This window comes from Schistocerca serialis, chromosome 3 (assembly GCF_023864345.2).
Source record: "Schistocerca serialis cubense isolate TAMUIC-IGC-003099 chromosome 3, iqSchSeri2.2, whole genome shotgun sequence".
NCBI lineage: Eukaryota > Metazoa > Arthropoda > Insecta > Orthoptera > Acrididae > Schistocerca > Schistocerca serialis.
In genome coordinates, this window is record NC_064640.1 from 80,532,145 (window position 1) to 80,557,617 (window position 25,473).

Genomic DNA, 25,473 nt, shown 5'->3' on the forward strand with positions numbered 1-25,473 from the left:
TGTGGCAAGGGGCTGAGATTGGGAGTAGGGTAGGATGGACTACAATGTTGTGGAGGTTGGGTGGGCAATGGAACACCATCTTAGGAGGGGTGGGAAGGATCTTGGGTAGGATGTCCCTCATTTCAGGACAGTCATCAGTATGTGCAGCTGTAAATGCAAATGCAAAGATATAACAGTTCTATGCCCGTGACCACATCCAGGGGGGGAGGGGGCGGGGGGGGGGGGGGGGGGGGTTGACAACACCTGTGGCCACTATGTAAAACTTTGTGCTATCTAGTACTTCATCTCAGCATGTTACTAAAAGGAGGATAAACAGTGTTTCAGTGTTTTATGTACTAAACTAGCCAATCATCTATAATTAATGATATACAGTATACCCTGTGGAATACAACAGCCAAAGAAATTCTGTCAGATAGTGCCACACTGTAACTGTCAATTTCCATAACAAAATGAAAAGGTAGGAAAGATTCTTACTGCTAAAGATGGAACATTAATGTGCACAGGGAAGACTGCCACCTGTGCTTATGTCTGCAACAATTAAATTTTAATGTGCACAGCATACTGTGAGATTCATCATCTGCTTACCTCAGAGATTAAGATATTGAGCCTTGTGGTGTTTTGAGAGCTGTGTTTGCTCAACATAACTCACCAAAAGTGCCCTACACATTCTCACATAAAAAACTGAAAGTCACTGGATTTTTCATGGAGGGTTTGGGCTGCAGGACAAAAGATGTGCTTGTAAATCACAAAATGCCACTTCTTCTGTCCTCATGTGAGGAGATCCATAATCTTTTCTAATCAGAGTCATGGCATATGTTGTAGAAGCTACCATTGGTGCATGTTGTGACTTAACCCAGCCACAGTTTTCTCAGTGTAAATGTGTTGTCTTAATACTGGAAATAAATTCATTTATTTGTTGAGCAATCTACACTGCTTGACAAAAACAGTGATACATTTAGAAAACATAGTAAGATGTCATTGTCACTTTGTACATACACACCACTGGTGGATATGTAAATGCTTATAGTTGCAGTTCTCTAGGACAGGTTGAATGGCCACCAGAGTACATTAGTATTCTTTATGTTTAGTGTTGTTACCAAGTCTGGTGAGGTGTATAAGGGGGGAGAACAGTATGTTGAGTAAGCCCTGTGAAGAACACAGATATGCCATGCACTCATGTGAGGCAGCATTATAAGTACCTGACAGAGTTTGAAAGGGGTCTCATTGTGGGTCTCCATTTTGCCAGTTAGTCAAATTGTGCAATATCCAGATTTGTGGGGCATTCAGGTGTGATAGCCTGATGTTAGATTGAATGGGAACATGAGGGCACTCACACTTGTTGTCAAAGTTCTGATCTACCACATCTGACCACCACAAGGGAGACTCATCATAATTGTGCACGAAGCACATGATAACACCTCCACATCTCCACCTGCCATCTGATAGCAAGTAATGGATTCCCTGCAAAAATTGTGTATCATCCCTCGTCATTCATCAAAGGGGGTGCAATGTCATACTGGTAAGTAGGCTCATAATGCCAAGTTATTTGTGAATTGGATTCAATTTTGTAATCATTCCAGTCACATCACATACCCTCTCAGCCTGTGAAGTTTCATTTTGGCTCCTCCTCTCCTTGTGGGAGCTCCTGTTTTTTCGGTCAGGCAGTGTGTATAAAACTGTATTTACTTAGTGCCGTTTTTCTGGAAGTTTTGTGTTTATGCATAGAGCATTGTTATTATGAAATGGACTAGTGCAGAACAATATTGATTGTAATAAAATAGTAGGAAATAGACACATAAAAAGAAACGTTAGTTGGGATGAAACTAATGTTGCAATTTTTCATCAGAGTACTTCACCCGAGGAAAAAGTACAGTGTAAAACCAATGGAAATTCTGTGTACTGTTTCCTACAAGTTTTAAACAGCTGTTCTTCTCAAGGACTGACCAAAGAAATAATACAAGAAATAACATTATAGGACTATGTTACACTAAATAGAAGTATTCAGCTTTACATTGTGCACTGAATGGCAGGTTAGGCAGGCAGCATTGGAACTGTTAATATATAACAGTCGGGTAGAATAATGTGTTATAGAAGAATTATCCCTCTCCTGTGTTTGTGGAATGTCTGAGATTGGATTGAACCAAGTTAATCACAGAAATATATTTGTGTGCATATTCAAATGGATTCTTGAAGTAAGTGATATTATTCATGGGGTTGGATGTGTACCCAAATGGGTACTTGCTGTAAGTGGAATTATTCATGAGATAAGGTGTGTACTTCACAGTGAGAACATTCTGAATATGGAAGGAATGACAATGACTGAATCAGTCTATTGTTGTATTCTTGTGCTGTGTGTGAACAGTAGTGCACAGGTGCCCCCTGCTATAGCAAGAACAAACATGATGTACAGAACATAGTACTTTATAGAGCAACACATAAGATACAGATTGTGCATAGCACTGAAAACTTTGACTGGACGACAGTCATACAGCGTAAAGAAAAGGTCTAGCTCTCGTTAGCGATCGCTTAAATAATGCTGCTCTTTGGCGGATGACTAGAGTGCGCCAGGGTGGCTGACTGAGGTGGCCCATTCAAACGAGCCTGTGAAATGTATGGATGTGCACTGTCTGAAATTGTGTATGTCCTGAGTGAAGATACATCACTGCCGCTCCCCGCCACACCCCACCCCTCCCCCAAGACTTAACAAAACATTAATATTAAAAAATCCTGAAGAAATATCACTTTATACTCCAGATAATCAGTTATGGTACTGTTTAGAATCAGGGGGTATCTTGATTTTCCTGACTTGATTTTCCTGACTCAACATTAGTTGATATAGCAAATGTTTCATCCATTTATGATAGCAAAGGTTTCATCTAGTTCTGGACCATATCAGAAACTGATAAACACAGGCCTTAATCTGTGACCCATGCAGGGATTAGCAACAGGGACACAGAGATCTTCATTGTCTTGGATGTACCCTATATCGTTCATAAGTATGGCCTCCAAAGATGAAATAATTATTCATCAGGCTGAACAACAGTTCCAAAAACTAAACACTTGTTACTTGTTCTGTTGGTTCTTAAGTTGACTGTTCCAGTATTTGCAGTTGGTAAGTAGTTTCCCCTTCTTCTTTCATACTGTTACTTCTCTTTCTCAGTTTGAATTTGCCATTTAGTAACTTATATGCACCTTTCATATTTCTATTTTTTCATAAGATGAGAGTACTGTGTGATCTTTTGAACAGTCGAGAGGGAAATGTATGATACAGGGAAAGTATGTCAGGACCTTATTCTTGCTGCATTCTTCAGCTGACCATATACATACTTCAATCATTGTGGGTCATTACTGTTTGTATGAAGTTCCTTTGTTAGAAAAGATAAGTCATTTGTGCTTTTGTGTTATGCTGTCCATTTTATGTGATTTTAGAAACTATGTATTTATCAGAACAGTTTCATTGCTGAAATGTTTTTTATTAGGTGATAAGACTTACAGGCATGTTGTTTGGTCCACAGTTTATTATGTGGAGTGCCATGTATCATAATTATATTGTATGTAGAAATTATAAAAATATCCTTTAACTTCACTATAAAAAAGTTAATGTGTACAGCCATTTTGTTCTGAAGTTATTGCCACATCCTTGGTATCTGTGGGGCATATGACCAAAAAGTTTAATAACTTTGAGAGACCATCTTTACAATTTTCTAGTTTTATTTTGTGCCTATTGAATAAAATTTCTCCAATAACTGAAAGCAATCCATGTAAGAAAACTTGAACAATGTGTTTTGTCTACCATATATGCGTGAGTGCCATGTTCTTACCGTTAACTATTTTCATGGTGCTGTTCAGACTTTTATAGGAGTTTTATGAACCATTTGCTTAACTGTAGGTTGCTGAATGAGTGTTTCTCTTAATCATGCTAAGTGAGTTTTGTGCTTTCATTCAATTACTACAATATTTTTTTGTATAGTGATGGAAAAACATTTGAAATGAATACCATGTCTCTTTCTTTCTTTTTCCTCACAGGCAGCCATGAACCGAGAACAGTTTGTGGATTGGAGTAAGTAATGATAACACTAAAGGGAAATTAAATATTGAATATCCCCAAAATTAAACAGCTTTTTTTCCCCCTTTTCTTCTATAAGAATGTTGTAAGAAGAAACTGAGTGTGAACAACAATAGATATTAAAATTGTACTTCACAAGATGGAACAAACGACTTGGTGTAACTGTTAGACATACTAAGTACAGGGCTATTACAAATGATTGAAGCGATTTCATAAATTCACTGTAGCTCCATTCATTGGCATATGGTCACGACACACTACAGATACGTAGAAAAACTCATAAAGTTTTGTCCGGCTGAAGCCGCACTTCAGGTTTCTGCTGCCAGAGTGCTCGAGAGCGCAGTGAGACAAAATGGCGACAGGAGCCGAGAAAGCGTATGTCGTGCTTGAAATCCACTCACATCAGTCAGTCATAACAGTGCAACGACACTTCAGGACGAAGTTTAACAAAGATCCACCAACTGCTAACTCCATTCGGCGATGGTATGCACAGTTTAAAGCTTCTGGATGCCGCTGTAAGGGGAAATCAATGGGTCGGCCTGCAGTGAGCGAAGAAACGGTTGAACGCGTGCGGGCAAGTTTCATGCGTGGCTCATGCCACAACTGGAGACCGACAGCGCCGACTTTATCTTTCAACAGGATGGTGCTCCACCGCACTTCCATCATGATGTTCGGCATTTCTTAAACAGGAGATTGGAAAACCGATGGATCGGTCGTGGTGGAGATCATGATCAGCAATTCATGTCATGGCCTCCACACTCTCCCAACTTAACCCCATGCGATTTCTTTCTGTGGGGTTATGTGAAAGATTCAGTGTTTAAACCTCCTCTACCAAGAAACGTGCCAGAACTGCGAGCTAGCATCAACGATGCTTTCGAACTCATTGATGTGGGGACATGCTGCGCCGAGTGTGGGAGGAACTTGATTATCGGCTTGATGTCTGCCGAATCACTAAAGGGGCACATATCAAACATTTGTGAATGACTAAAAATACTTTTTGAGTTTTTGTATGTGTGTGCATAGCATTGTGAAAATATCTCAAATAATAAAGTTACTGTAGAGCTGTGAAATCGCTTCAATCATTTGTAATAACCCTGTACTAAAGATCATTTCTTAAGCTCTTAAAATTGTGCATTCTTTCTTCTGAAGCTGAATTAAGAAGCAGTATATCAGTATGCTGACAAAGAGGCTGTTCACCCAGAAGCTTGTAACTTGCTCAGCCCCCATTCAGAGCAGGGCAAGGGAGCAGAAACATAGGAAATGATGATTCGTGGGATCTGGGATTGTCTCCATAACTCTCTTTTATATGTGTTGTCCAGTAAAGACTGACACTGATACCATTGAGGCAATATTAAAGAAAATAGCATTTCCTCATTCAATGTAGGTATTTTTGAGTAATATGCTTGTGTTTCTTCTTTTCATCTGCTCCTAATAGAAATAATTGGTAAGGAAATGTGTTTGCACTACACATCAGTCATTATGCGACCTCCAGGGACTTGAGTTTCTGCCGTGCCATCATAATCAGAAAATACATGTGTAGTGTTTTATCAACCTATGATAGCCACTCAGTTCAGGACTCATTGAGTTTATGTTCCATAGATTTTTCCATTTTAGTCTTCTGGAATGTTGTCAGAATTGGTAGGCAAGGTGTAAATTTTGTGCAGAGAAATTTAAGGTGGGAAAAGTGATAGGAAAATTGCAAGGTTCCATCTATGTAGTAAATTGTGGTGTATTAGAGCAGGACTCAGGCTTACCCTAAACCTAAGTTTAATATCAGTTACATTATCGTGTAATATAACCCATACAATTTGTCAATGGCCTTGGTGCAGTGGTAACACAGGTTCCTGTCCGATCACCAAAGTTAAGCACTTTTAGGCTTGGCTTACACTTGGATGGGTGACCATCTGGGTCTGCTGAGTGCAGTTGGCAAGTGGGATGCACTCAGCCCTTGTGAGGCCAGTTGAAGAGCTACTTCAATGAGAAGTAACAGTGTTATGAAAAGGAAAGTTGCTACTCACCATATAGCATAGATGCTGAGTTGCAGATAGGCACAATAAAAAAGACTGTCACAAATATAGCTTTAGGCCAGTAAGGCCTTTGTCAGAATTAGACAACAGATGCACACATACACACTCACGCAAATGCAACTCATACACATGACTGGAGTCTCAGGCAACTGAGGCCACACTGCGAGCAGCAGCATCGGTGTGTAATGGGAGTGGCGACTGGAGATAAGGAGGAGGCTGGAGCGGGGGAGGGATAGTGGGGTAGTGGTGGCGGACTGTGACATGCAGTTGGGTAGAGTGCAGGGACAAGGTGGAGAGAGGGTAGGGCAGCTATGTGCAGTCAGGAGGTTGGATGGAGTGCAGCAGTGAGGTTGGGGGGGGGGGGGGGGGGGGTTAGATAGGGAAAAAGGAGAGAAGTAAAAAGACTGATTGTGATGATGGAATGAGGGCTGTGTAGAGCTGGACTGGGAACAGAGAAGGGGCTGGATGGAGAGGACAATAACTAACAAAGGTTGAGGCCAGGAGGATTACAGGAACGTAGGATATATTGCAAGTAAAGTTCCCACCTGTGCAGTTCAGAAAAGCTGGTGTTGGTGGGGAGGATCCATATGGCATAGGCTGTGAAGCAGTCATTGAAATGAAGTATGTCATGTTTGGCAGTGTGTTCAGCAACTGGGTGGTCCACTTGTTTCTTGGCCATAGTTTGTCAGTGGCCATTCATGCGGACAGAGCATGTTGGTTGTCATGCCCATATAGAATGCAACACAGTGGTTGCAGCTTAGCTTGTAGATCACATGACTGGTTTCACAGGTAGCCCTGCCTTTGATGGGATAGATGATGACTGTGACCAGACTGGAATAGGTGGTGGTGGGAGGATGTATGGGGCAGGTCTTGCATCTTGGTCTATTACAGGGTTATGAGCCATGAGGTAAGGGGCTGGGAGCAGGGGTTCTACATCTACATCTACATCTACATCTACATTTATACTCCGCAAGCCACCCAACGGTGTGTGGCGGAGGGCACTTTACGTGCCACTGTCATTACCTCCCTTTCCTGTTCCAGTCGCGTATGGTTCGCGGGAAGAACGACTGTCTGAAAGCCTCCGTGCGCGCTCTAATCTCTCTAATTTTACATTCGTGATCTCCTCAGGAGGTATAAGTAGGGGGAAGCAATATATTCGATACCTCATCCAGAAACGCACCCTCTCGAAACCTGGCGAGCAAGCTACACCGCGATGCAGAGCGCCTCTCTTGCAGAGTCTGCCACTTGAGTTTATTAAACATCTCCGTAACGCTATCACGGTTACCAAATAACCCTGTGACGAAACGCGCCGCTCTTCTTTGGATCTTCTCTATCTCCTCCGTCAGACCGATCTGGTACGGATCCCACACTGATGAGCAATACTCAAGTATAGGTCGAACGAGTGTTTTGTAAGCCATCTCCTTTGTTGATGGACTACATTTTCTAAGCACTCTCCCAAGGAATCTCAACCTGGTACCCGCCTTACCAACAATTAATTTTATATGATCATTCCACTTCAAATCGTTCCGCACGCATACTCCCAGATATTTTACAGAAGTAACTGCTACCAGTGTTTGTTCCGCTATCATATAATCATACAATAAAGGATCCTTCTTTCTATGTATTCGCAATACATTACATTTGTCTATGTTTAGGGTCAGTTGCCACTCCCTGCACCAAGTGCCTATCCGCTGCAGATCTTCCTGCATTTCGCTACAATTTTCTAATGCTGCAACTTCTCTATATACTACAGCATCATCCGCGAAAAGCCGCATGGAACTTCCGACACTATCTACTAGGTCATTTATATATATTGTGAAAAGCAATGGTCCCATAACACTCCCCTGTGGCACGGTTATGTAGGAATGGACGAGTATATTGTGTAGGTTTGGTGGACAGCGGAATACCACTGTGGGAGGGGTGGGAAGGATAGTGGATAGGACACAGAAATGTCCTTCTTTTCTGCTATGCCCCTCCTCACTTCTCCACTGCCCTTCGTCTAACCTCCTGGCTGCACATAGCTGCCCTGCCCTCTTTCCATCTTGTCTCTGCACGCTCCCCAACAGCACGTCACTGTCTGCCACCCCTACCCTACTATCCCTCCTCCTCCCCGCCCCAGCCTCCCCCTTTCCCCTCACCAAGTCGCCACTCCCATCATGCAATGTTGCTTCTGCTTGCAGTGTGGCCTTAGTTGCCTGAGACTGCAGTCACGTGTGTGTGTGTGTGTGTGTGTGTGTGTGTGTGTGTGTGTGTGTGTGTGTGTGTGTGTGTGTGTGTGTGTGTGTGTGTGTGTGTTGGGGGGGGGGGGGGGGGTGTCTAATTATGAAGATGTTACTAGCCGAAAGCTATATTTCTGAAAGTCTTTTTATTGTGCTTATGTGTGACTCAGCATCTCCGCTATATGGTGAGTAGCAGCTTTCCTTTCCATAATACTGTTACATTCCATCCTGGATTTTCCATTGTTTGATTTTTGACTGAGAAGTAGCAGCTGGGGTATGAAAACTGACAATGGGTGGGAGAGTGGTGTGCTGACCGCATGCCCTCCAATCCGTATTCAGTGATGCCTATTGGCTGAGGATTACACGCAGTCGATTGGTACTGTTGGGCTTTCTGAGGCCTTTTCAGATGGAGTTTCATTTTAACTATTGATTGATATAGTTATTAGATGTCCTCATGAGGGATATTGTGCCTAATTCTGTCCAATTGGTATGTTAGATTGTCACAATACTGAACTGGTTGGAGGGCCCTACCCACAATGCTCAAGACATTCTTTGAGGAGATATCCAGGGGCCTTGCTGCTCAAAATATTTTGATAATTACGTAGATAATCAGTAGAGACTCTCGTCATATGCTGGCGGGCATAACACTCGGGTGACAAAAGTTATGGGATACCTCCTAATGTTGAGTTGGACGTCCTTTTGCCCAGCTTAGTGCAGCAACTAGGCGTGGCATGGACTCAAGAAGTCATTGGAAGTCCCCCACTGAAATATTGAGCCATGCTGCCTCTATAGCCTCCTGTAATGATCGAAGTGTTACTGGTGCAGGACGTTGTCCGTGAACTAACCTCTTGATTATGTTCCGTAAATGTTCAGTGGAATTTGTCACGCGATCTGGGTGACCAAATCATTCACTCAGACTGTCCGTAATGTTATTCAAACCAATCGTGAATAATTGTGACATGATGCATTGTCATCCATAAAAGTTCCATCATTATTTGGGAACATGAACTCCATGAATGGCAGCAAATGGTCTCCAAGTAGCTGAACATAACCATTTCCAGTCAATGATTGATTCAGTTAGACCAGAGGACACAGTCCATTCCATGTAACCACAGCCCACACCATTATGGAGGACAACAAGCTTGCAGAGTGCCTTGCTAACAACTTGGGTCCATGGCTTCACATGGTCTGCACCACACTCAATCGCTACAATCCGCTCTTACCAACTGAAATTGTGACTCATCTGATCAGGCCATTGTTTCCCAGTCATCTAGGGTCCAACCGAGGCTAGGAGAGGCAATGCAGGCGATATCGCACTGTTAGCAAAAACTCTTATGTCATCTACTGCCATAACCCATTAATGCCAGATTTTGCTACACTGTTGTAACGGATACATTCATTGCATGTTCCGTATTGATTTCTGTTGTTCTTTCATGCAGTGTTGCTCATCTGTCAGCACTGACAACTCTACCCAAACACTGCTGCTCTCGAGAGGTAATGACTGATATTTGGTATTCTCAACACACTGTTGACACTGTGGATCCCGGAATATTGAATTCCCTAGAGATTTCTGTAATGGAATGTCCCATGCATCTATCTCCAACTGCTATTCTGAATTCAAAGTCAGTTAATTCTCATCATCTTTTCACGTGAATCACCTGAGTACAAATGACAGCTCCGCCAGTGCACTGTCTTCCTACACCTTGTGCATGTGATACTACTGCCATCTGTATGTGTGCGTATCACTATCTCATGACTTTTGTCACCTCAGTTTACATGAATATATTGGAAAATTAGCCTATGTCTTAGCTCATAGTTATTGAGAATTCACGCTGTGCATTGTCTCACATGACAGAAATTGTGTGCCGGTCATCCCTGTTGCAAAAAGTGTAAATAAATGTACTTCACAGTCTGTAAGCCAATATCCTTATAGTCTGTTGCAGGATTGTAGATCATATGGTAAGCATGAATATTGTGACTTTTATGGATGCCATTAAACTGCTCTTAAGAATCAGCAGGGACTTAGAAAAACCACGTGTAAAGCACACTCTTTTTTCACAATATCTTGAATATAGTGGATGCAGGTGAATAAGTGAATTCTGTTTACCTAGATTTTCAAAAGTCATTCGGCACTGTACAACATTATTGACTGCCAGCTGACCTGTGATCTTGCAGGATATTTTCATAAATTTGTGATTGCTTGGAGAACTTTTGATTAATGGAACCCACTTTGTTGTATTTCATGGTGGTAATTAACATTCATTAAATTAGTATCTGCTGTGCTCCAGTAATGTGTAACATGGCCACCAATATTCTCAACATACACGAATAATTTATCAGATAGGGTATCCAAATCTGAGTGATACTTCATCAATAAAACATAAACGAGGGAAAAAAACGAAAATAACTTTTGCAATGGAAATGCGCCATATACAACAACGACACACAGTGCTCATGCAAGCGTCTGCCAATTGAAAATATGTCCCAGGCTTTAGGAAGACAATGCAGTGTTCCATAACAACAAATTGCTTCCAATGAGCGTGAAGTCGCAACTGTTTACATTCGATTTGTTTTAGCAGTTACGCGCGGGCTCATGCGCATGCACAATTGAGTCACGTTTGAGTAGTAGAGTCCCCCGTTTCTGGCTACAGGAATGTGGCTGTTGGCTGTGCAAGCAGTCGCAGCAAGCAGCTAGATGCTACCGGGAAAAGGGGGCGCCAAATTCATATTCTTGAGGGAAATCCAGCGCACGTTTGTCTATCGATTATTCATATGATTTTGAAACGCTTCCCTGTTGGTTTTGAACTTTTTTCAACACATTTTAAGTTTATTTCTGAATGAATGATAAGTTGACTTTTGAATGCATGCGTAGTGTACGTTATGTGTCTGTCAGGAGAATCCTCGTCGCATCTTGAAATAAACTTTCCGCAGACAAAAGGGGGCGGGGTAATACGAGCAGAGGGAGTAAAGCCGAAAGGATGAATGCCAATCGCTGTCTGATTATGTGGTTGATTGGGTTTGCGAATGATCAGCATTGTTATAATTACTAGCGAAATCCATAGTTCAGACTATCAGAATGGAAATAAACGACTAACAGGAATAACAGGTGAGAAAGATTACGTATTATGTTCTCGGTGTATCCAAGAAAATGAAATTTTGACAAATTTTTGGCCAGATCGCTACACTAGTAAGGACCAGTTGTACAGTCGCCGGCTAGCAGACGTATAAGTTCTATTCTGGAAGTAACTCAGAAAACGTGTTGTTCGAACACGTGATAACGCCTAACCGGAAAATAATCGCAGAGGATAACTAAACCTGTGATTCTGACAGGGTTAGAGAAGTTAATCGGCGAACAAATTTTGACAGTGGCAGCAATAGCTACAGAATTGGTGATGACAAGATTGTTAGAACGAGGAAGGAGAAGAAACGGGCACATCACACAGATTATGGAAGAATAAGACGATTCCAAATTTATATAAAAATTTCGTAATACTACTTTTCGATCTCATGCTTGAGAAGCTGGTGCGTATGAATGAAATGTGAATCTATTTCCTAACATAAAGCCTTTTGCTTGTAGTAGGCCTAATAGCCATTTGATATTGGTACTTCGTGGATTATATTCTGTCGTGTTATAAAAATGGCCATTTGTGCCAAAACAGTCTCGCTTATTTGGTGTGTTATAAATTGCTGCCATATTAGAAAGGCCTATTTTGTTTTATCTAGCAAACAGAGACAAAATAGACGATCGAGAAACCACACCAGTCTCGGGTATTATTTGTATTAACAGCTTTTTCAGTATTAGATAGTGAAATTTCGATTTTTCATGTAGCAAAACGTTTGACGAGGTAATAGATTCTTTCGCAGAAAGGAAAGCACGCCATGTAAAGAAAGCTGTAGCAAGATTAGAGAGAAAAAAATGCTAGTAGCTAAGGTTTTAAGAAATGTGTAATTTCTTGCTTATCTCTTGTCAGTATTGGTTTTATATATCCTATATTTAATTTTATGTCACACAAATCAGCAAGTTATTAACTAATAGGCAACAAAGAGTTCTGACTTTCTGAAGAGTTCTTGTTCTCTCGATTACAAATAATCCCATCCGCTATTAATTGCGAGATTTTTTTTTAAAGAGGGGCAGGCTGTGAAACCGGCCTACTGGGAGCAGGAGAGGCACCACAGGACATTTCATTTTCACTCGCCTGAATATAGTTTGGACGTGCGGTAGAAAAATCCTTTATGAAGAGGCGTGGCACTGCACTTTGGCATACTTAAGACCAAATAATATGTCTTACATTTCCTTGAATACATATGTTTTATGTTTCAGACAGATGTGCACTACAAGGTGAACATATTTTGAAAATTCAATTTTTTTTAGTATTGACTCGGTTCGCAAATGTCGTAGATCCGGGGCTGATGCGCAGAGCAGTCTTGAGTTACATTGGGTAGTCTCCACATGACCCGTGTTTCCATTTAGTGATTTTGCTGTTTCCCCTTCGTTTACTCTCACGTCAAATGAAAACAAAACGGATATTTGTGGCCGGGAGCTATCAAGTGAATTAAAACACATTCACATAATTACGGAAGGCCAAAATATGTCATTAGTTTCAGATTTTATTTTATTTCCACTTTTCTGACAGCATGCATTAATCGCCTTGCAGATCAATGAAGTTATTTTTGTCTGTCTGCTAAAAAAATTTGACTTTTGGTAACCTTTTCCGCAGAGGCCGTCAATGTATTTGAGACTATATGTTTAATTCCACAGTACTGGCTAGTTTCAACTGTACGCTACATTTCAAGTGCACGTTTTCATTTTCTAGCACGTACCGGTATGGCATTATGTCATAATAAAGAACCAAACATGATATAATACAGTACTGGTGCTCCAAGAAAATTTACATCCCGAAAACCACACTGAAAAGCTCAATATCAGGTCGAGGTCTACTTCATTGGGAATCCGGACATACGAGTGTGTACTTTAAGTATGCACTTTAAATGTGCACATTTTAATATTGTTCATGAAATTCCGATGCTCTTGCAGTATCCTCTGATGTCTTGTTTCTTTTATGACATAATGTATGATCTTTCAATGTTTTACACTTACGTACATACGGGCTTCCTACGTCATGATAGCTACCCAAGCGCGGTGTCACCTGTTATCTGCGCTCTCTGGCAACTGCTGAAACGAACCAATTTCTAACAGGTCGCGGGAAAATATTGCAAATAGTGGTTTGAAAAGCGTTACTTTGAAAGTGAATATCTTTTTACGTAAGTTGAACTATGTGCAAGAATGTACCATGAATTTATTAAATCACAGAGCGTTTGACTCTCATTTAAAAATCAACTTTTTGATGACGCTCCATTTAGAAGAATTTCGAACCCTGAAGATCAGACATTTATGTCATTATTAAAAATTTTACTGGCACATTTGTGTGATATATCTTAAAGTGTAACACGCGCAAAAAAGATCAACAATATATGCGAAAGCTTAGCTTCTCTTGCAGCTTGAGAACAATATTATATGTGAAAACTTTGCTTTTCTTGTAGCAACACTATGTATATTAATTTAAACTATTAACTTTCCCTGTTTGTGTGTTCGTGCTTCTTAACAGTGATGTTGCTGCTGGCTGACTACATCACGTGTCATATGCTCTGAATATCCGCTGTCATCGGCTGGCGAGATCACGTGACATGAGCTACGAACTGCCTACAAAAGCGCATGAAAATCTCGATTTCAATGATTCGGAAAGTAACTTGCGTTGTTTGGTGGAATTCCAGTGTATACTTTCGTAATGCGAAAATACGCAGCGTACATGTTGCTGCACATCAAAGATGTTTCCAAAACGTGCCTTTTTCCCTGAGTTTCGTTCTCTAAAGTGCCGGTAAATTGTACGCCGGTGTATAAAACCACAACCATTCAAAGGATTGATAACGGAAAATAAACTGTCACCCGGGAGAAAGTGTACTTTTAAGCGGGAAATCTGGGAATTTTTTTCGTTGTCCACATATACACCCTCTTGAAGGATTGGGGGAAGTATAGTGCATCTGCAAAGAAATCTGCAAGCAAGATGCTAGTGTGACCATTTTTAGAGTACTGATTTAGAATATGGAGTGTTTATCATATAGCTATGTCAGCAGAAACCACACAATTCCTGAGAGCCACTGCTAGGTTCATAATAGGTTAATACAGCCTGTATAAAACTGTAACACAGATGTTAGGTTGAACACAAATGTGGATTTTTGGAAGATAGGTGGACATCATCTTCCTCCTCCTGCCCTCTTGTTCTGTCTCAATCTTTTGCATTATCTTCAAAGTTGTTGCTGGTATCATTCAAGGATAACTGGTTCTTCTGATTTCAAAATCTCACGGTTAGCTTAATGTGTCTCCCAAGCTATATTGTATCCAGCAGATCTTGCATTACAATAGTCTTTGTAATGGAATGGTTTTAGAGGGCTGCAACTGGTTAATAATGCACAAATAAACAATTTTTTTCTGTATCACCCACACATTATTTCTGTTCAACACGACAGTCAGTAGTCATGTTATCATCTGGTGAATTTTTTACTTTCTTGATTTTAAATATATCAAAAGGGAAACTCACTTGAGAAAACTGTAAAATTAGGAGTCAGACTGATTGGCCAGTGCTTACCTTTAGGAGATGACATTCCCAGAAGTACCTATAGACATTTAAGAGTAGGGGGGAAAAAGAAGAAAAAAAACAGTAACTAGCTTTTGGAACTGTTAGTTTCTTCCTTTAAGGAGAAAAGGTGGATTGGTGGGGGAAGGTCAGAAAATCTGTAGTAAAGAAGGGGTGATAGAGATGCTCTGTCCTCACTACTGATGAGGGAGGGATTAAAAGTTCCAGAAGATAGGTGTTGTCTCTGCTGTTTTTAAATTTGTCAGTTGGCAGTACTTGAAATGTTTCCTTTTGAAGATACATACAGACCAGACATTCAACCTGCTCTTTATTTTAAATTTCACTCACGGCATGTCCATGTGATGTGTCTGGCAACCAGCAGTCTGGAGATAAGGTGTAGTTATGTTGCAGTTATGCTGAAGTGCTCATGTTAGAAACAGCACTGAAGAATGTCAGTAAAATTTCTGCATGTAACAAAAAACTATATGTACTGTATAATAATAATAATAATAATAATAATAATGAAAGAAAAAGTCTGCCATAGCGCACAACTTGTTTGTCACTATGCATTCAGATACATCATTTTTTGGCAGCTCATGTTAGGCAAAGGTGTTAGCTGTTTTCAAGCTTACAAGAATTAAATTGAAAAAGATTCGAAATGTTTAATTTGTATAGGATATTCCTTATCTGTACCATTAAAATACTTTTAATTAAGAAAATTACCTTTGATTAGCATCTTTAACAGCATCTTATTTCCAAATATGCAGCGTTGTATAGGTTTTTGGCAATTTTACATATAAAAATACACTACTGTGCAAAGGTTAAGAATGAAAATAACTTTTACATGAAGTGTTACTGCCAAGTAACAGTGTTTGATGAAACTTGGTTCCTTATTTAGAAAGAAATGATAATGTGTACTACAGAAGTTACATACACAAGAGGTAAACAGAAATGACACTTTTATTGAAAAACAATAATTACACTGAAGTTACTGTGGTTTCTGATGGTCCTCTGGATGTTAGAAAATGTGGGACATGATTCTTAATAGGGTGTATGTTCACTATGGACCGCAACACATGCTCTGCAGTGTGCTGCCATGCTGGCCACAAGGTTGGTAAGGAGTTATTGTGTCAAGGTGTTTCACTCCTCCATCAGCATGGTTGGCAAATGCTGGATGGTTGTTGGTGGATGTGGACATGCTGCATTGTTTCTCCCCAGTGCATCCCACATGTGCTCGGTGGGATTTAAGTCCAGGAAACGGGCAGGACAGTCCATTCAATGAATATGCGCCATTATACCACAACACCTGGACCACCAAAATGATCATGTTTGACAATTTTCTTGGAAGCATTATGAGTCTATATAAGGCGAGAAGTGGAAACACGTGATGCATTGAGACCCAATGTCAAACATGACTGTTTTGCTGGTGCAGGTGTTATGTTATGGTGTGGGGAGGCATCATGTTCCACAGGAGTACTTACCTTCAAATTGTTGAACATGATACACTCACTGGTGAACATTATTTTGACACTGTACTACTTCCCCATGTGCAACTTTTCAAGGGTGCTTTTGGCCCTGACTTAATTTTTGTAGAAGACAACACGACCACATCAGACAGCGAAGGGAGTCTTGTAACAAGAAATTATTCGCCGTCTGCTTCACACCTGCTGTGCAGCGAGCTACGTAAATTTAAGTATTAACTGTGTTTTTCTCACTTATCGCTTCTTTTTCTGTGTGTTTTTTGCTTTTAGGAAGCTTTAATTTTCGAGTACTAGTAATAGTGTTCCATAGATTTCATGTTTGTTTTGAATACAGTCAGAGAGAGTCCTTTTAGTCAGCTGTAGTGCCAGTGTCGTCGTAACTGCTGTCTGCTTCACATCTGCTGTGCAGCAAGCTACGTAAATTTAAGTATTAACTGTGTTTTTCTTACTTGTCACTTCTTTTTCCATGTGTTTTTGCTTTTAGGAAGCTTTAATTTTCGAGTACTAGTAATAGTGTTCCATAGATTTTGTGTTTGTTTTGAATACAATCCAGAGACAGATAGTGCTTATTTTCATTGTTTTCAACAAGAAGTGTTTAGTAACCACAGTTTAGTCAGCTATCTGCCACCTTTAGTGAATTAGCAGTCTAGCTAAAAGTTGATTAACTCTCTACAGTAAATTGTTGGTTTCTTAGGATGGATAGGATTTGTGACTGCTGTGTACGGATGAAGGAGGAGCTGGCCACTGTTCGTGAGCAGCTGAACGTCCTGATGGCCACAGTCAGCTGTCTTCAGGCTGCTGCCTCGGAGTGTAGTGGCAGTGGGGAATCAGGGGCATCGCATGGTACACCCCAGGTGTTATATGCTTCAACCATGGTCCTGCTGTCGAGACATCTTCACGGGTACCGGGCGCAGTTGGGCCACCCTCTCCACAAGGGGAGTGGCGGGCTTAGCGGTGTTCACATCGCTCGAGACAGAGGGTCAATTTGGAGGCTGGCTGTGTGTCATCGTCCGCTCTGCCTGTGAGTGGACATGTGGCGGCTCCTTCAGTAAGGTCCGAGCAGGCACACGAGAGGGAGGGGTTTATTAGTGATTGGGAGCTCCAGTGTTAGGCGGGTGATGGAGCCCCTTAGGGAAATAGCGGAAAGGTCGGGAAAGAAGGCCAGTGTTCACTCTGTCTGTTTGCCGGGGGTCTCATCCGAGATGTGGAGGAGGCCCTGCTGGCAGCGATAGAGAGCACTGGGTGCACCCGACTGCAAATTGTTGCTCATGTCGGCACCAATAACTCCTGCCGTCTGGGTTCAGAGGTCATCCTCAGTTCATACAGGCAGTTGGCGGAGTTACTGAAGGCGGAAAGCCTCGCTCATGGGGTGGAATCAGAGCTAACTATTTGTAGTATCATTCCCCGAACCGATCGCGGTCCTCTGGTTTGGAGCCGAGTGGAAGGCTTAAACCAGAGGCTCAGACGATTCTGCGGAGATCTGGGGTGCAAATTTCTTGACCTCCAATAGCAGGTGGAGAAATGTAGGATCCCCCCGAATAGGTCAGGCGTGCACTATACACAGGAAGCGGCTACAAGGGTTAGTGGAGTACGTGTGGAGTGCACATGTGAGTTTTTTAGGTTAGAGAATTCCCTCCCTAGGTCCAACAAGACGCCTCCTGAGATGTGACAAGGTAGTAGTAGGCAAAATGCAACAGGGAACAAAAATATTAATGTGGTAATAGTAAATTGCAGGAGCGTCTATAGAAAGGTCCCAGAACTGCTCTCATTAATATACGGTCACAATGCCCACATAGTACTAGGGACGGAAAGTTGGCTGAAACCGGATGTAAACAGTAATGAAATTGTAAACTCAGATTGGAATGTATACCACAGAGACAGGCTGGACAGTGAAGGGGGAGGCGTGTTTATAACGATAAAAAGTGCAATAGTATCAAAGCAAATTGATGGAGATCCGAAATGTGAAATAATGTGGGTGAAGGTTACGGTTAAAGCAGGCCCAAACATGGTAATTGGATATCTCTATAGGCCCCCTGGCTCAGCAGCTGTTGTGGCAGAGCACCTGAAGGAAAATTTGAAAAATATTTTGAGTAGATTTTGCGACCATGTTGTAGTTCTGGGTGGAGATTTTAATTTACCGGATATAGACTGGGAGACTCAAATGTTTATAATGGGTGGCAGGGACAAAGAATCCAGTGAAATTTTTTTAAGTGCATTATCTGAAAACTGCCTTGAGCAGTTAAACAGAGAACCGACTCGTGGCGATAACATACTAGACCTTCTGGTGACAAACAGACTCGAACTATTTGAAACAGTTAACGCAGAACAGGGAATCAGCGATCATAAAGCGGTTACTGCATCGATGATTTAAGTCATAAATAGAAATATTAAAAAAGGTAGGACGATTTTTCTGTTTAGCAAAAGTGACAAAAAGCAGATTTCAGAGTACTTGACGACTCAACACAAAAGTTTTGTCTCAAGTACAGATAGTGTTGAGGATCAGTGGAAAAAGTTCAAAACCATCATACAGTATGCATTAGATGAGTATGTGCCAAGCAAGATCGTAACAGATGGAAAAGAGACACAGTGGTACAACAACAGTGTTAGAAAACTGCTATGGAAGCAAAGGGAACTTCACGTCAAACATAAACATTGCCAAAGCCTTGCAGACAAACAAAAATTCTACATCTACATTGATACTCCGCAAGCCACCCAACGTGAAGCGAAATGTAGTGTGAGGAGGGCTATGCGAGAGGCATTCAACGAATTCGAAAGTAAAGTTCTATGTACTGACATGGCAGAAAATCCTAAGAAATTTTGGTCTTATGTCAAAGCTGTCAGTGGATCAAAACAAAATGTCCAGACACTCTGTGACCAAAATGGTACTGAAACAGAGGATAACAGACTAAAGGCCGAAATACTAAATGTCTTTTTCCAAAGCTGTTTCACAGAGGAAGACTGCACTGTAGTTCCTTCTCTATATTGTTGCACAGATGGTAAAATGGTAGATATCGAAATAGATGTCAGAGGGATAGAAAAACAATTAAAATCTGTCAAAAGAGGAAAGGCCGCTGGACCTGATGGAATACCAGTTCGATTTTAAACAGAGTATGCGAAGGAACTTGCCCCCTTCTTGCAGTGGTGTACCATGGGTCTCTAGAAGAGCGTAGCGTTCCAAAAGATTGGAAAAGGGCACAGGTCATCCCCATTTTCAAGAAGGGATGTCGAACAGATGTGCAGAACTATAGACCTATATCTCTAACGTCGATCAGTTGTAGAATTTTGGAACACACATTATGCTCGAGTATAATGACTTTTCTGGAAACTAGAAATCTACTCTGTAGGAATCAGCATGGGTTTTGAAAAAGACGATTGTGTGAAACCAAGCTCGCGCTATTCGTCCACGAGACTCAGAGGGCCATAGACACGGGTTCCCAGGTAGATGCCGTGTTTCTTGACTTCCGCAAGGCGTTCGATACAGTTCCCCACAGTCGTTTAATGAACAAAGTAAGAGTATATGGACTATCAGACCAATTGTGTGATTGGATTGAAGAGTTCCTAGATAACAGAACGGAGCGTGTCATTCTCAGTGGAGAGAAGTCTTCTGAAGTACGAGTGATTTCAGGTGTGCCGCAGGGGAGTGTCGTAGGACTGTTGCTATTCACAATATATATAAATGACCTTTTGGATATCCTCGGAACTTCACTGAGGCTTTTTGCGGATGATGCTGTAGTATATCGAGAAGCTGTAACTGAAAAATCGTACTGAAATGCTGGAGGATCTGCAACGAATTGACGCATGGTGCAGGGAATGTAAACACGTGTAATGTGCTGCGAATACATAGAAAGAAATATCCTGTACCATTTAGCTACAATATAGCAGGTCAGCAACTGGAAGCAGTTAATTCCATAAATTATCTGGGAGTAGGCATTAGGAGTGATTTAAAATAGTATGACCACATAAAATTAATCATCGGTAAAGCAGATGCCGGCCTGGGGGACATTGGAAGAGTCCTAAGGAAATGCAATCTGAAAACAAATGAAGTAGATTACAGTACACTTGTTCGCCCACTGCTTGAATACTGCTCACCGGTGTGGGATCCGTACCAGATAGGGTTGAAGGAAGAGATAGAGAAGATCCAGTGGAGAGCAGTGTGCTTCATTACAGGATCATTTAGTAATGGCAAAAGCGTTACAGAGATGATAGATAAACTCCAGTGGAAGACTCTGCAAGAAAGACACTCAGTAGCTTGGTATGGGCTTTTGTTCAAGTTTCGAGAACATACCTTCACCGAAGAGTCAAGCAGTATATTGCTCCCTCCTACGTATATCTCCCGAAGAGACCATGAGGATAAAATCAGAGAGATAGAGCCCACACAGAGGAATACCAACAATCTTTCCTTCCACAAACAATACGGGACTGGAATAGAAGGGAGAACCGATAGAGGTACTCAAAATACCCTCCGCCACACACTGTCAGGTGGCTTGCGGAGTATGGATATAGATGTAGATGTAGAATGATCTGTACTGGACTGGACTGGACTGGACTGCCTGTTCCCTTTACTTAAATCCCATTGAGCACAAGCATGCTTGGGATGCATTGAAGAGACACATTGCAGCGTGCCCACAAGCACCAGTGATTATCCTGCAGTTGTCAACTGTGCTGGTGGAGGAATGGAACACACTACCACAAGAACTCCTTACCAAACTTGTGACCAGTATGGGAGCATGTTGCAGAGCAGGCATTGCCATCTGTGGTGATCTCTCACTGTAATAAGAACCATGTCCTGCCTTTTGTAATGGCCAGGGGCCATCATAAATCATGGTGACTTCAGTTTAAGTATTGTCTTTCAGTAAAAGTGCCATGTATGTTCGTCTCATTGCATATTTCTTACAGTTACCTTCTGTACTATGCTGTAGCTGTTCTTCCTATCTATATTTCATCAAGCTATTTTACTTGGCAGTGGCTCATCCTGCAAAAGTTACTTCTGTCCTTCAGTTTTGCACAACAGTGTATTTTTAATCCTATTACAGATGATGTTTCTTTTTAAAATAAAAGTGCATGTAGATGTGCAAATATTATTTGTAGTATATTGATATTTCCAGAACATTTAAAAAGCTTTTTAAGCAAGATTAAAGAAATTTTTTCTGTTTTGTCATTAAGTTTTATCCACTTTGCTTATTTACATAAATTTCAGGCTCTTCCTGTAAGACCTCTTACAGTTTCATTGTATTTGGGTTTTATGCTCTTTTTGCTTTATATGTTTTCAAACTCTTGTAACTTTTTTGTTTGTGACTATTGTTGATTTGTCATGTATTTTGTATCAGGCTGTGCTTTTATTAGCGTTTTTCAATAAGTAATGCAACACACTTTTTTCTGAAAGCATGCTCATTTTATTCTGGGTTTTGATACGCCACATTATTCCCCACTATTTTGACTGCAAAACCCTATTTTTCAACATACAGTTAACCATAGATTATCCACAGGCAGATTATCTGCTTTGAGGATTATCCATGGCCTATGTCTCCCAATTTTATTTTATTTAATTAACAATTTTTTTTTTAACTGCTGAAAATTTTTCTCTTACCCAGGAGTGGTTGCAGATGAATGATGATGTCACATAACAACACAATTGTGGTAAACAATGTGTTGCTCAGAAACCTCAAGCAGCAGACTGTATTGTTGCAGTGGATACTGTAGTCTTTTTTTTTGTGAATGCAAAACAGTGTCTGAAAAAGTGAAAACATGATGTGCTGACAATACAGCAGAAATTGGAAATACTATGTATACTTAAAAAGGGAATCTGGCACTGATTTACGGTGTGGGTGAAACTACGATCCATGATCTTAAGAAAACCGAAGGCAAAATAATTCAGTTTGCTAGCAGTTCTGACTTGTCTAAAGGTTTGTCAAAGCAGAAGGCTATGAAAATTTATACATATGCAGAAATTGACAAAGCCATGTTGGAATGGTTTCAGCAGAAAAATTCGGGAGGACGACGGTTCAATCCCGCATCCGGCCATCCTGATTTAGGTTTTCCGTGATTTCCCTAAATCACTCCAGGCAAATGCCGGGATGGTTCCTCTGAAAGGGCACGGCCGACTTCCTTCCCTAATCCGATGAGACCGATGACCACGCTGTCTGGTCTCTTTCCCCAAACCAACCAACCAATCAGCAGAAAATAGCACAGAGGATACACAACTATCTGGCTCAAACAGGTCCAGTTTTTCTTCAAAACGTTGGGGATTGAAGGAGATTTTAATGCCTCTTCTGGCTGGCAAAGAAGGTTTAAACAGTGTCATGATATCCAGGAGATTGCTCATGAGCAACCTTAGCTGCTTTTTTGAAAAGTACTCAAGGGTGTGAAATCGGCGACAAAGAAAATATTTCTGAATGGTTTGACATAGACTGCACAGAGCAATGTCATGAGATGTTGAGTGATAGTGCTATTGTTCAGAAGGTGCAAGGGAAATCCAAGGAGGTGAATGGCAATGATGAACATGGCGACATTCCTCTAATTCTGGAAACAGTAATCAGTGATGTATCAGCACTCCAATTGGCCAAGGGATTACTGGACTACCTGGAACAGTAAAAAGATGCTCCCCTTTCTGACAACAAGTTGGTGTTGGGTATAATTCTTGGTGTGATACGTAAAAGACAAGCTACCTCACTGAGACAGAAATTAATTCAAAAGTATTTGGTTTCAAAATAGTGTAGTGTAATGTGAAACTGGCTTGCACTCTATTATTTTTAAGTACTGTATTCTTGCACATAATGTGATGAACAAAGTAGAATTTATTGTAAACATCAGTTAATTAATTTTTATCCACAGTTTTCAGCTCCCCGATTATCACAGATAATAGAGTGTACATGGTAATCTCCATTAAATGTGCTGGCTTTACCCCACATTACTGGAAGGGCCTGTATACCTGCATGATACCACTGTGCTGGTCGACATTGGAGCCAGTGTCTTGCTGCATCAATAACTTTCCCATCATCCATGTACTGCTTCCGACAGGGTGCTTCCTTCATTGGGCTAAATAGATGGAAGTTGGAAGGTGAGAGATCAGGGATGTAGGATGGACAAGGAGCAACAGTCCAGTGAAGTTTTGTGAGCACCTTTCGGGTGCACAGACTTGTGCAAGGCCTTGTGTTTTCGTAGAGAAAGAGTTCACTTGCACACACTGAAGTCATTTCTTCAATGTAATGAGGGTAGCACAGCTGTGTGTAACTGGTCGGCACGTTGAAGTTTGGACAGGTTTGTGCGACCTGGTTGCGACGCTGACAGGTGCCTCGCCCAACTACTCGGTGGTCTTTGATTCACTGCTAGGTCTCCATAGACATTCTGCAAGCACCTGTGAAAATCTGTGATGCTCAGGTTTTCTCCCAAAAGATACTGAATGCGAATATTTCATCACTTCCCACAATAAATTCTGCATTTTACAACTGAAATAGGCTGGGAAAAAAGTGTGTTGCATTACTTGTTTAAAGCCCCTCTGAACATTGATATTACACATATAACCTGGTATGATCAGGGCCATCAGGTCCTGTCTTACATCAAACCAGGATTTCACACAAACAATACCTTTTTTGCATCATAGATATCTAAGAAACAATAATTTTGCTATGACAAATAGTATTAAACTGATTTAAGTGTCTAAAGTGGCAATGTTAAATAATCCTGACTGTGAACTAATAAAGTTAATACTGACGGTACTTTTACTACTTCAGCTGCTGCCACTAATAATGATCGATCAGGATGATGATCTTGATGATGATGATGATGATGATGATGATGATGATAGTAATAGTAATAGTAATAATGATAATGACAATAGTAACAATAATGATACTGACATATGTAGAAAGAATTTATAGGTGAACAAAATAGATATTTTCTGATACGGCAAGCTCTGGATAAAGGAAATTTAATGAGACTGCACCAGCTAAGCATACTGGTAAATAAGCGAGATTGGATTGGAAAGATGGTGTACAGGTGTAACAAGTGCATAAAGGGACAATGGCAATTCTTATTGTTGCTCAAGTAGATATGTTGTTAACTGTCTTCTGAAGCTGGAAATGTTATTCCGTTCTCTAATATAACGTGGGAGTTTACTCCGGAGTTGCGTTCCTGCTACTGAGAAAGACTTCGAGAAAGTGACTGAACAACAAAGTGAGACAGAAAGGATTTTACTTCTTTGGCAATTGGTGTTTCTGCTATGTTGTTCAGAGAACTGTGTTAAGGTCGAGAAGAGATTCAACAGACGGTGTATGTTGATAAGATGGTAGAGAAGATAGAGGGTATAGAAATCTGTTTCTTTTTCAGGCAAGAGGGAAGAGATTTTTATATTTTTGTAGGGCGTGGAGAGATGCTGATGCCTTCTTGCACATTACAGTTATGTGCTCAGTCAAATTTTGATTTCCATCTATTATTACACCTAGACTCTTGGCTGAAGGAGAGAAATTGATATTTATCCCATTTAGGTTCAAAGATGGTAGGGATTCCCAATCTTTAAGGCTAATTAGCCTAGAATGACCAATCAGTACTGCTTGAGTTTTGGATGGGTTGAACATTAAACCCTATATCCTGTGCCTGTTTTGATAGTGCACACAGGTGGGTATCAAGATTCTCAATAGCTGTCTTCAAGTTTACTGGTTTTGCACTTGGATACAACTGCAGGTCACTAGCATACGTGTAGTATTTGCAACAGGACAAAACTGATGGCACATCATTGACATACAATGAAAAAAGTGGAGGAACAAGTACCAAACCTTTGGGGATGCCTGATATTACCTGACCCCATTGAGACTTTATGGTGCTGGACATGATGCATTGGTGGCGAGATGTCAGGTATGAGTGGAACCCTTGCTCTGCACTTGGCTGAGAAATTTAGGCTACTAAGTTTGGCAATTAAAATGTTGAAGTTGACAGTGTCAATGGCTTTGAAGATGTCTTAAGAAGCACATAATAGCTGCCCCTTGTGCATCCGTGGCAAGCTTCAGGTCATCTGTTACCTTTATTAAGGCGAAGTTTGCATAAACTGGTTGG

At 41.0% G+C, this 25,473-nt stretch overlaps 1 protein-coding gene across 2 annotated transcripts in view; it reads left to right on the forward strand.

Moving 5' to 3' along the window:
- The window catches only part of LOC126469741 (caspase activity and apoptosis inhibitor 1-like), a 212,904-nt gene that overhangs the window by 151,515 nt on the left and 35,916 nt on the right, over positions 1 to 25,473 (forward strand). For both annotated transcript variants that reach the window (XM_050096951.1, XM_050096950.1), the window contains one exon: positions 4,027 to 4,060. In XM_050096951.1, the coding sequence (XP_049952908.1) occupies positions 4,027 to 4,060 (34 nt within the window). The remainder of the gene's footprint in view (positions 1 to 4,026; positions 4,061 to 25,473) is intronic.